Here is a 12,816-nt window from a genome sequence, read left to right as displayed (position 1 = left end):
CACGCAACCATAGAACCTACAAAAAATGAAACAAAATTAAAGCTACTAATATTGTCTAATTTAATAACGACTAACGTAGGAACTAAAAACAGGATGCTAAATATTTTCCAATAGAATTTTAAAATCTCCAAAAATTTTAAATTTCGATTCATCTACTTAAATAAGAGATAATTTAAAAAAAGTCGGTTTACGGACGATAATTTTACGTGATAACGTCATAAGAAAACATTGATGAAAAATTGCATACTTTTTTAATTTTCAAATATTAGTTACAGTTTTTGCAAATTTAATTTAAATAATTTGTTTAAATATAGTCACTGACGTCGTACCGACCATGGCCGTTAAGCCCGTGCTCCCCACCGCCCACGTACCGTATCCCGTTTTCGTAGCGCGCCCCTTGCCCAGCCAGATTGAGTCAGGCGAGCGCCTCGGGCGTGACCCCAATAGACATAATGAAATTTAAAGGTACGGAACCCCGGAGGCTCGAACCCATAATTCAATTAAGGGAAAAGCCATTAGTACGAAATTACTAATTACCCGACATGTAATAAGTGCGTCGTAGCCACTCCGGGCGAGTACACCACGCACAGAGCAGACAACAAACCGCATTAACAGTCACCGCGGCCACTGGCCTTAATTAAAATGCCCGTGACTATGATCAAGTCAGAATAGGAGAAATCCCTCTAAAACAATTCGCAGTGGGACAATATGTTAGTAAATATACAGTCGCTAACTTGATGTCACAATTTAAATAATTAAATACATTAAAACCATTTTTAAGCCTTAAGCACCCAATTACCAGGTGCTACATTTTAATTGGGCACCTGGTACATGTTTTAACTGGTAATAGAGTAAATTCAATTAATTTAAGTTTTTTGACGCCGACTCAAAAAGAAGAGAAAGTTTCTCTTCCTTGCGAGGCGGCCATGTTCGGCAGTCTCCAACCACTCCGCGCCGGGAACAGACGTGTGTCCGTGGGCAGCATCCAAGTTTTCTTTCATTGATTATTTTTATTCTGTACTAAATCTTTAAATTTAAAACCTTTTGTTAATTCACCGCTGCCCACGTCGACTTGGCGCGTATTTTGCGGAGCCGGGCCTATCCCGACCGTCTTCAGTGTGATACCGCGCTACGTATCGTATCACAGAACGTACGGTACTGGCCGACTCCAGCGAAAGTGTTTTTTCTTAAGAACGCCGTGCATATGCCTGCCGGCTGCACACACGTAAGTGTTTCGCCGATTTTAGGAGCCCGCTCATAGAGCCCCCCCTGCACCCGTTAACTTTCGGCGCTGGCCGTCTCCAGCGAGCATCGACCCACGCCCCGCGAGACTGCCGCGGTAACTATTAGTGTCGCATAGTGTTGTGTTTTTTCTTTTTGTGTTAATTGTGTAATGGCTAGACGTCGCCAAGGGTTTTGGTGAGAGTGTTTTGTAGCGGGACTAAATTAAAGGTAATTCTCACCAACTCGTGTACACTAATTTTCCGTAGTCTCTCGTCCTCCACACGGCCGAGCGGCCTTCACAGTCAAGGGAGAGCCATTCAGGGTAGATTCAAGCCGTGTACCTGGCGAAGCACGCGGGGGCAGAGTACCCACGACCCAACACCAACGGCCTAGCAGCCCGCTAGCCTGGCACCCCTCCGGACAACAAGAGCATCGCGACGCCCGTAGAGCCCGTCAGGTACCCCCCGGGCCTTTCACAGAGGTCAGGTGACGGCATCACGAACAATTAGTTATAGAAATAAACAGAAATCAAATAAAAGTCAATACATTGTTAATTTGATGAAATTGGACAAATAAATCAATTTTTTAAATTGTTGCTTTTAAAAAGCCCGCCTTAACCTGTTTGAAATTATAGAAGATTATCTGGCACGGTGGTTGGCCGGTTCTTGCACGCTCAGCTCAAGCGGAACGTGACAATGAGTCATGCTTTTTCGTGTGTGCAGCTGGCGTTCATAGATTTATAAGACGTTATCACGTCAAAATCTAATGAAATATTATGACTTGGAGCGAATTTAAAAATAGTTAAACCAAGGTGGCTTCTTTGTTTCTAATTTATTCCTCCATAGAAGCAAAATTTTAGCTTTGTACTGCTTGAATAGTAATGTTGGACGGAAATTGTTCGTCATACCATTAACAGTGGGGCACTTTTAATAAAAAAAAAAGTTTATTAACCCATGCAAAGGGAAAACATGATGTCAGATTTATTCGAAAATATATTGTATTTGTTGTTTTAAGAACTTGGTCGTATAATTCTTTTCAGTACGACAAAATCATATTTTCCCCCTAATTAACTTATTTATTTGACTTTTTTTTCCCCCCAGTATTTTACACTTCCTACAAATTTAAACTTCTAACATTACCATATATGATATATTTAGAGACAATCTTCACCAAGGAATATCTATGGAACTTTTTTTTCTAATTGGCACACAATTTAAAATTGTGTGTATTACGTCCACGATTGACGTATGAAAGCCTGTCCAATTAGCGGACGAACGCTTTCTCGTTCTGCGCATCCCCAATGCCATAATGTATGTTTAACTGCACAGTAACTACTATAAACGTTTGTGTAATTTATTATCATTGTAATTGCAAGGGTAAGTTTTTATAAATAAAAAAAGGGATCTTACTTCAATCCCATTGCCATACCAGCACATCCAAACAATATATCTCATGTTTCAGGGCTTTCTCTTAAATGGGTTTGTTTACCTCTACCTAGTAGATGTTTAACACCCCTAATTTTCTAATCCCCATAGTTCAAGACCTTGGTTGTCCTCTGACTATTAGCAAAAGGAAAATGTTTAAATAATACACAAAAGAAGCACCTATTTTACCCCAGTTAAATTTTTCATAAGAATTTAATATTTACTTTACTTACCTTAATTCTTTCCTGCACATTAATTCATTGCAGATATTTTAATGTAGTTTAAGTTATGACTTTCAATATAAAAATGATAGCCATGCAGAAAAACATAAATGTATATGTATATTTTTGTTTTATCTTTAAATATCGTTCAGTTTACTACACTGATCCCTTTTCTTTCATCAATGCAAGAAACTACTATAAACTTCTCAAAAAATAATTTTAAAAAAGCAAGCACCACATTACATCAAAACCAGAGGCGTTACCTATAAAAGTTGCAAGCAAACTTGTGAACAGGCACAACTTCCCACTTGTTTTATCCTGAGCAGTAGAAACTAAGTGAGTAAACTCATTAATTTTTTTGAAACATGCAGATATTTTCAAATCTGCAAGATGTATACCAATAGAACTCCATCCAGCTAGGAGAAAAAAAGTGAGATTAAAAAAAAAGGCCTCATTCAAGAAGGGTCTATCTAGCCCATCTCTGTAGTATGCTGCAAAAGAGGCCAAAAATTGTAGTGTACACTCATGCTTCGGGTTGCAAGTGCGGCGGACTTCTACAGTTCGGAACGAGACAATGAAGGTAGTTTTTTCCCGTCACTGCTGAAAAGGGGTCACTAAGCCTGTGCGAATATCAGTTTTTTAGTTTGAATCTAATTCGAATACAAATACCAAATTATTCTCTAATACGAATATTGAGTTCGAATAATTGGAATGAGAATTGAAATCCCATAAAGCATGTTATATCACACCACATTACAATATGATAACAGGTACCTAGTTACTGATACAATGTATGTAGAATCAAAAAACTGACAGTACTTAAAATTTTAAGGTTCTCCAATTTTATAATTAGTTTGTATTAAAAAAAAGTCTTGTCACATCACTACATATTAGCTAATTAAAATTTTTGTGGAGAAACACAAGCTGTTCTACATTTTCAGGGAGTAGACTCTCTCTTCTACACGTCACAATGTTGCCAGCTGTTGAGAAAAGTCTCTCACTGCACACTTGTGTGGCAGGGTTAGGCAAGTACATTCTTGCTCCACAGCTATGTTTTGGGACAGGATAATTGCCTGAGCTGTCACTACGCGAGGAATTTGGGAAGGGTGGGAAGGGTTTGAATGGGTTGGGGGAGGGGGGGGGGTTGCCGCCTGCATCCGGTCGTTTACTGTGTATTATCCTATTGAAAAACATTGACGTAGCATGTTAGGCTTTTGGAGTCTTTGCTGTGAGTATGCGGCCAGTTGTTTTCCACATGGTCTGTACAATTTTCTTTCTCTTCGCCGTCACGTTCGGAACGAAATTACAGTGCCGACAAACCATGTTTCACCCTCTATCTGAAAACTGTCACCTATAACACCCCGGTTGTGTGGATTTTACAGACACGTATTTATCTTTATCAGTATGCTGACTGTTCAAATCTATTTTAAACGACCTGACGACATTCTTCTACATAAAATATGTTAGTTATTGCTCCGAATTACTGTGTTAAAATGGGCTTTACGTGGCCAGATGTAGTGGAATAACTCCACATACAGTATAATCCCGCCGATGCGACACCCCTCTGATGCATCCATTCTGTTTATACGACCGTTTTTTGAGAAACCGTGAAAAATACGAGCAGATAAAGTCGAAAATTTGAGTAAAATCGGCTGAAAAACCAGTCTGTTACACTTTGTTGGGCGCTGTGTGTTCACGTTTATCTTGGCGAGCACTGTACTGTAGTAGGCAGGCATACAAAAGACGGCTAAAAATAGACACCACCCCTCTAGACTGTCCATGCTACCCAATACCCGTAAACTGCGCACATCACCTGATAGCATCTACGCGTGCGTCTATTGCCGTCCCGGTCCCGGTCCCGTTTGACGATTGTGACTCTTTTTTCAATTTACACGGACTCATGGATTCGTGAAAATGAGTAGGTATAAAGCGAGCTAGTTTGTCGCTAATGAAAAATTATGAGATTATCCAGCAAGTGGAAAACAATTTCCAAGACGAAGATAGCACAGAAATATGGTATTCCGAAGTCTACTCTCTTCACGATTCTTAAAAAGAGAGAAGAAATTATAAATGCAGTACAGAAGGAAGGCAGCAATTTGCAATTGAAAAATTTGAGGGGCGCGACGTATTAGGTGCTTCAAGTGTGCGTGAGAGATAAGATAAAGAAGGTGAAGAGGGCGAGACCTGCCAGCCAATATATTCGTGGGAGGGGGAGACAGATAAAAGAGAGCGAGCCTTGTAAGCGGAAGTTCAAGGTCGACATTTATCGTCACACTCTCGCTAGCGCTGGTCGCCAGCCTCGCACACGCGCACATACTCGCGCGCCGCCGCCAGACAGTGGCGACTGGCGAGTAGATGCATGCGCAGCCAGCAGTTCCGCTCTCCTTCCCCTCATTTACCCGTTCACACGTGTTTTTTTCTTTTTTTTTTTTACGCTGTGAAGGGACGTGGAAAAGATAATTGCTTGAGCTGTCAAAATAAACATCGCTGACGGCAAGGACGGGAGCGTATCCTGTCGGTCTGTCGCTGTGATTATATACTCCAAAAACATGTCACAGCATTTCAGGATAGCATTGTTCTTATATCTTTTGTTTATAGCCGAATGTTTTCTACCTGATCCACACAAGTTCCTTCGCCACGTTTTGAACGAAAATAACAACCAGCCGGCTAGCATAGCCAAACTCGTGTGACGCAAATTCACTTTATAATTGTGGGGAGGGAGGGGAGGGGGGGGGGGGGGGGGCGGGGGGGGGGGGGGGGGTAAAATTGGCCCGAATTCTCTATTGCGACCATTCCGTTTATAAGTCCGTTTTTCCGCAAACCGTGAGGGGTCGCATCAGCGGGATTCTACTGTACATAACTCTAAAACATTACGAAAATCCCGCGGAACTTTTGCCCCCGCCCAACGAGAGAAACCTCCGTGATCCCGAAATGTTTCCCAGATTCAGTGATCCCACTCAGCCTTTTTCGTAAATGACTGAATATTCGTTTTTTCGAAGTGTTAGTATTCGAAATCGAATCGAATACGAATAATAAACTATTCGTTTTGATATTCGAAAATTCAAATATTCGCACAGGCCTAGGGGTCACAGTTAATTCTGTGTGTGTGATGTATGACCAACTCTGTAGTGTGATGAGTCCTTATGCTGGGTGCCTCTAAATAATGAGAATGTGAATTATAATTTAAAAAATAATTAAACTAAGGTAAATGTGTGTGCATTGTAGTAACATGCAACATGTGACTCTGTGAGGCTAAAGTGTGATCCTGTCTGGAGTGCTGACTGCAAGGCTCAGGTGCGAACCTTGAAAAAAAACTTTTAAAATAATTTGAGTTTAATTTTATAAAAAAGATTATTCAAAAATAAAATTAAAAACAAATGAAATAATACTATGCTGTTAGTGCAGGTTATGTTTATTACAGGAAAAATTCGAACAATGACTAAAGCACATCTCCAATAGTACACTCACAATCACGTAAACTTAATATCACAATTACATAACAAACCCCCATACCATGTACCTCTCTGAAGCACGCATGGCGATATTGTAAACGTTCACAACGTATGTCAAGCAACAAAACCCTGGCTTGCAAAAAAAAAAAGTCTGCAACATGAAAGGTTAACAAAAATACACATTTTCAGTAAACATTAAGTCAATTCACAAAGCATACCACAATCTGCAATACTTTTGGAATTTTAAACTGGCCACAATGTAGATCTGAACCTGAATGCTTCACTTCTGGGTTAGTTAACACATACACAACTGGGAAATGAACTAGGTAATTTACTAGTACTATATGTTTATCTGTCGCAACTGTTAACAGAACTGTAGTGACACAATTTTAATTAAGTCTTTAGAAAGAATGATGATTTCATACAATTCACTTTCTCACAAGTTGGCAATATTGCCATGCCCTCACATCATACAACATAAATTTAAACAACAATTTCAAAATCAAACCATATGTAAGTTGTGAGCTCTTCATTGACACTGGTTACTATCGAGTGATTAAGGGAGTTTAATTGAAATAACGCAATGCCCTAGTCACAGTTGAATGACCACATCAATAAGGCACATTCCTTGTAATGTGGCCACACATCTGGCATATCACATACAAGAGAAACACAAGGCTGAAAACCAACCTAAAATTTTTGCTGGATTTCTGAGTCCAAATTCAACTGGTTGCACATGAAACCAACACAAAATCATACACAAGGATTAACCCTGCACACAACTGGAAACTTTTACAAGCATATCTGACAGACAGAACTATACACTTTAGTTCCTGTAAGGTTACGAATCAAATCTGTTGGTCAAGATTGACAGCCTACTTCTATAACCCTACAAGCCAAAACCTCCTGTTTTCCACTGCACATGTTTTGTCTAACAGATATGGGTAATCTCTGAATTTAAAAGTATTTTAAACACACCATGTTCTTTTATTTAACATAATTATAAACTTTGGAAAATTTTGGAGAAAAAGAAATACTGACACTTACATTCCATTTACAACACATATCTTTTTATAGGAAAAGGAGGGGGTTGGGGGGGGGGGGAGGAAATGGGAACGGGTTAAACAAATATATGTACTATCTATCATTCAACACAAATGACTATAGGTATCTGTAACCAAGCCCAGGCTTAAGATTTTCATTAAATTTTGGATAAGATAATAACTGCATCTTTACTTCACATGTATTACACACACAAACAAATTTTAATGGCATCTGTAGTTTTCACATGCAAACCGACACTGAACTTACTCTCACACCAAAAAGGGCAACGGGAAAGAAAAAACTCACACTGCATTAAACACAAAAAGAACATTCCAGAACAATTATTTTTTAAGATTGTTACAATTATGGGGTAATATATTAAATTGGTATTCTTGATAAAAAAAAAACTTTACTGTTGACTGTTCCTATAAGTTCACGATTGATTCTTTACTACTATTAGATCAATTTTGAAGTATGATATTACAATAAAAACCAATTTCGAAAGCATCTCCTACAGACAAATGAGGCCAGCATTATATTAACATGTTTGTAAATTCAAAACATGCCTCGAATTCAAGTAATAAGCAGCTTTTCAAAATTTTTTAAAATAAAACAAAAGCGAAAAGAATTTGGTGTTTAGATCAGCTATACATTTTTTTTTTAATTCTTAGGTGGTCTTAATTTTACATTAACCATCAAAAAGATTTTATACTCAACCATTAATAAAATGAAATAAACTATTTCAATTTGGAAAAAAAAAAAAAAAAAAAAAATCAAACTCATTTCATTAATTCCAATATATATAAAAGGAAGGATGTGTCCTAAAACTAAATAAACTGTAAACATAATTATTTAACATCTAAAAAAATCCACAGACATAAATCAATTAGAAACTGAATAGACCAATCGATATTACCAACAGCATATATATTTAACTTTGTAACTAATTGAAGTGAAATAAGATGAATAATAATGTTGCTACAGAAACTAATGCAAGGTTATGTAAATTAATTTTGTAAGACAGCATTCAAAATAATTCACTGCCCACCAGGGCAGGCCATTCCAGTTGCAAACAACACCTTTGGTTTCTTCTGTTTCTTCTTCTTCTTACCAGCAGAAACTGAACATTCTCCTGCAAATTTAGGAAATATCACAAAATTTTTGAACTCATTACATAACAGACACAGTATTAAATTAATTACAAAACACACTTATTTAGATATTTTCTAGAGCAGGATTAGAAGATGAAGGTGGGGTGGGGGGGGGGGGGGGGTGGGGGGGGGAGAGAACTCATCTCTCCCAAAACATTATGCCATAAAATTTCTTTTTTCAAATCTCTATTTTATAAAGGGACTATTCTACAGGTCGAAGTACCAATACCAACTATGAAATATAGATACAGTGGACCACGATTATCCGCATGCGCGTTATCCGGTTTGTGGGTTAACCATGCCATATTTCCATTAACCTGTGTACAAACAATGGTCATTAAATACAATGTAATTTTTTTTCTCTCTCTCCACACTTGAAACCTTGGATTAAAAATATTTCTACTTCAGTAAAAAAAAACTCATGTCAACAGTGAACTGCTACCATATTACAAAGTAGCCCCAAAAAAATAGTGAAGCGTTAAATACAACCAAATTCCAGTTTTCCAGTGCTATAAGCTTATCAATGCCGTCAGTACATTTCAAATTTCCTAAGCATATAAATTGGTAGTGCCACCGAGGCAAAGTCATTCTGTGGCCAATATGGACAATCCGTATAGTTCAGACTCTAAACAGCAGCAGCTCCGGTATCCAAACCACCCTCGTCACAAGCATGGTGAGCCCATGTTATGGCTAGAGTCAAGATTTTGTGGTGTTATTTTAAGACAAAATTCGGTGTAAAGAAATAAAGATTTCAGTGTTATATGGTTTTATTTTTTTGCTCTAAATACCCACTGCAAAATTTTCTTGCTTTTCTGTACGACATGCAAATTTATTAAAACAAATATTAATAAACACTAAAACCTCATGATCTAATTACAATTAAGTTCATTTGCAAATTCATAGATAATTAAGTTCATTTGCAAATTCATAAATTCAAACTATTAAATAACTACTAAAAATTTCACGACTTAATTACAATCACATACACTACAAAATTACACAATTAAGCACTTCCAAAGTTACTATTAAGACGGTTTTATTGAAATGCTATCATAGTTAAATTTTCTGCATTTTCTGGAGACGTTGTCTTCTGTCACTAACTACCAGTGAGTACCTGGAAAATGAACGTTTTGCATCAACATTTGATGTTGGGAACCAGATTGCCCTTAAACTGGCTTGAGCAAATTCACTGTAGTCCCCTTTAAAGGAGCAAAGTACCTTTGCAACATTAATTTGGCTTGTTTCTGTCAATGAAAGTTCATCCTCAATTATTTTTTTGAAAGCAACATAGCCATGTATGAATGTATCAATGGGAAGATGGGAAACAGAAGGCAAGTTATGCAGAGACTTCTGTAGGTTTGCATCTTCTATGCTAACCCTACTCACATTTCTTGGGTTGAACCGCAAATTAATGGCATTAAAGACTCTTAGACAAGGGTGTCGTTTAACAGATGAGTTTTGCCTCAAACGCTTATGTTTCTCACTCGCGACATGTTTCACAAGCGTATCGCGTCTCTCGTAGTCTAGCCTGCAGTTACAGAATTTGCACATTAAAATGTTATCACTGATATAAAATCCTTCACTGGAAAATTCTTTCGATCGGTCACTGGCAGAAACCTTAGTTTTAGGCATTATCAAAAAAATTTAAATCACATAGGAAGAATTTAACCTCTCAATACGCAAAAACTTGCCGTGCTGGAAAGATCAAAACAATGGAGAATAGATGCGAATACAAACGCATACCGAATACCAACATACGTACGTGAAAATTAATACAGACATAAACATGTACTATTTATTATTTACAATCGTTACGTTAAGCAGGGTTGATTTTATTTTCGTAGCCTACGTACTTTATTTTAAATAAACAGTAAAAGCAATGAGCTTTAGTGTGTAATATTTTAATGATTAAAAACGTAATCTTAGAAAAACATATTTTGGACGTTTGTTATTTTTGTATTTACAGAAAGTGAATGGCGGCCATTGTATCATAGTTATCAACATCTTAAATTATTATGGTACACAAGATTACCGTTTAAAGAAAATATTACGTTAATTCCGAGACTTCATTTTAAAATCTATAATGAATCACCGTCGCATATAATATATATGGCTGCTAGTTACTGTCAGAAATATTTGATTGTGCTGAAGGTAGTGAATTGTCCTTACAGAATGTAAAAAAAAAAGTAAATAAACAGGATAGACGAACTTTCGTGACATATCGCGGATTTCGCACAATTTCGTTTTATTTCGTGTTTTCAAGCGGTTTTCGGTGTTATTTTGTTTTATCGCGCATTACCATATAATCGTGGCTCTAGTTATGGCTAACTACGTAGTACCAAAAAGATTTAAGCTCATGAAAGTTCTACTCACGCGTGTTGAGTTACATGTAATTTATTTCATGAAAATGGAAATTCAAAAAATATAAAAGCAAAAATGAGTATCAATTTTTATTTTAATTTGAATTCAAGTGTATCCACTAAGAACACGAATGAGAAAACCAACGCGTACCTTGCTCAACCTGGCCGGACGGGGCTGCCTTCTCCAGGGCCAGGGCAATGGCGTCGCTGAAGTTGAGCTTGTAGGAGGGGGAGGGGGCGTGCTCCCCCTGCTCCGGGTCACTGTCCGAGTGCTGGGGCCCAGCCTGCCTATTGGCCGTCCGGCGAGGCACGGCCCAGCTGCCAGACCCCTTGCCCCGACCCTCCCGCAGCATCTGGGACAGGTCATTGCAGGAACTTCACCACGAAAATTATATGTAGTAACAATGTGCCTCAAGGGGCTCGCCTAGTCAGGGGTGTATGTGTGTTGGTGAGGCGGGATGATAAGTGAGACGCTCGCTGGTGCTTCCAGCGCGGTGTCGCCTCTAAGCGCAAGTCTCTGAACTGGCGCGCATTCGTCTCGTCGTCACAGGATAACTGTGAAATTTGAGCGGTGACCGTAACATTATATGGCGGAGAAATGAAGATAAAGGTGTTATGCAAGCCCCTTAAGTGCTTTCAAGTATCTGTACTGATTGTTTTATGCCTAAAAATTACTCTGAAAAGACACGTTTTTGGCATTTTAACGCTTCTAAAAATACAGTAAAACACCGTTTTAACGAACTTCATTAGAGCGAACAATTCATTACTACGAACTATGCCTTTGGTCCCGTCAGACGTCCATATAACGTAACGTAAAAAAATTTCACTAGTACGAATTTTCTCGTTCAAATTTTTTAAATATTCTATAAATATTCATTTGAACGAACACTTTTCTGCCCAGCACGGTAAACGACAAACGGATAAAATCGTCGCCATTCACCCACAAACTGCCATCTTATTTATTTTGATACGCGCCATAGATGACTGCAATGGACTAGTGTTGAAATTAATGCACAAAACTGGTGTAGCGACTAAAGCGCTGCATTGTGGTGTTCGCTGACATTACTCTTTGTTCTATGCTCGCACGACGTGTTTGACCGATGCGAAGTGCTACATCATAAAGTATTGCTACACACACATCTCTGGTCGTTTTCTTGTTTATTGTTTGAGAAACGTGCGGTAGCCTACAACTCACATAGTTTCGGTTCCCTAGCACGTTCGTGCAACTTCGGATTTCTCTCAAAAATTGAAATTAAAAAAATCGAAGGGTTGTGTTAGGTTAGTCACAACACGCTTGATCTTCTGATTTAGCGGCTGAAGTGGCGTTAATACCAAAACGCAAAACTTCGGAAATCTTCGCAAATTCTTGCAGGGAACCGAAACAACGTGAGTTGTAGGCTTCCCAGAAACGTGGCTATACTACATGTATAACTTATTTTTACATGTGTAGGGTGCATTTGTTTTTATAGTTTAAAAAACCGTTCTACTGAACATGTCTTCTAGGAAACGACTTGAAATGTTAAAAGCAGTAGATAAAGAAAATAAAAAGACTGATGTGGCTAAAAAGTTAGGTATCTCCAAATCAACATTATCCACAATTCTCACCCAGCGATCCAGTTTGGAAGACAATAAAATGTAAAAAAAATTCCTAACTTTTAAATTTTATATTTTTGATTTATTACAGCATCTTTGCAAACAGCTTGTCTTGATTCCAAAGGTAGGCTTACTGCTTTGGCAAACAACTTACCTACGTATTTCTGTATTGTACATATACATACTAGTATGTATGTATGTATGTAGTATGTATCTTGATCCCAAAGTATAGCTGTTAAAGTAATTGATGCTTGTACCACTCATATTGGTATTAGATTTTCTACTTTGTTTTTTAACACGATCGAATTATGTTCAAAACCCCAAAACAGGCAATCATTGTGATTTCG

The 12,816-nt window shown here is 38.0% G+C and overlaps 1 protein-coding gene across 2 annotated transcripts in view; it reads right to left on the bottom strand.

Moving 5' to 3' along the window:
• Window positions 1-6,265: 6,265 nt before the first annotated feature.
• LOC134540385 (E3 ubiquitin-protein ligase RNF10) overlaps window positions 6,266-12,816 on the bottom strand; it is a 29,678-nt gene continuing 23,127 nt past the window's right edge. For both annotated transcript variants that reach the window (XM_063383078.1, XM_063383077.1), the window contains exons 12-13: window positions 11,028-11,229; window positions 6,266-8,497 (exon numbers count right to left, since the gene is read on the bottom strand). In XM_063383078.1, the coding sequence (XP_063239148.1) occupies window positions 8,403-8,497; window positions 11,028-11,229 (297 nt within the window). In that variant the 3' untranslated portion in view covers window positions 6,266-8,402. The remainder of the gene's footprint in view (window positions 8,498-11,027; window positions 11,230-12,816) is intronic.

The sequence above is a fragment of the Bacillus rossius genome, chromosome 16 (genome assembly GCF_032445375.1).
Source record: "Bacillus rossius redtenbacheri isolate Brsri chromosome 16, Brsri_v3, whole genome shotgun sequence".
NCBI lineage: Eukaryota > Metazoa > Arthropoda > Insecta > Phasmatodea > Bacillidae > Bacillus > Bacillus rossius.
Note: the sequence above shows the minus strand (reverse complement) of the source record. Positions and strands in the feature narration are given on the sequence as shown.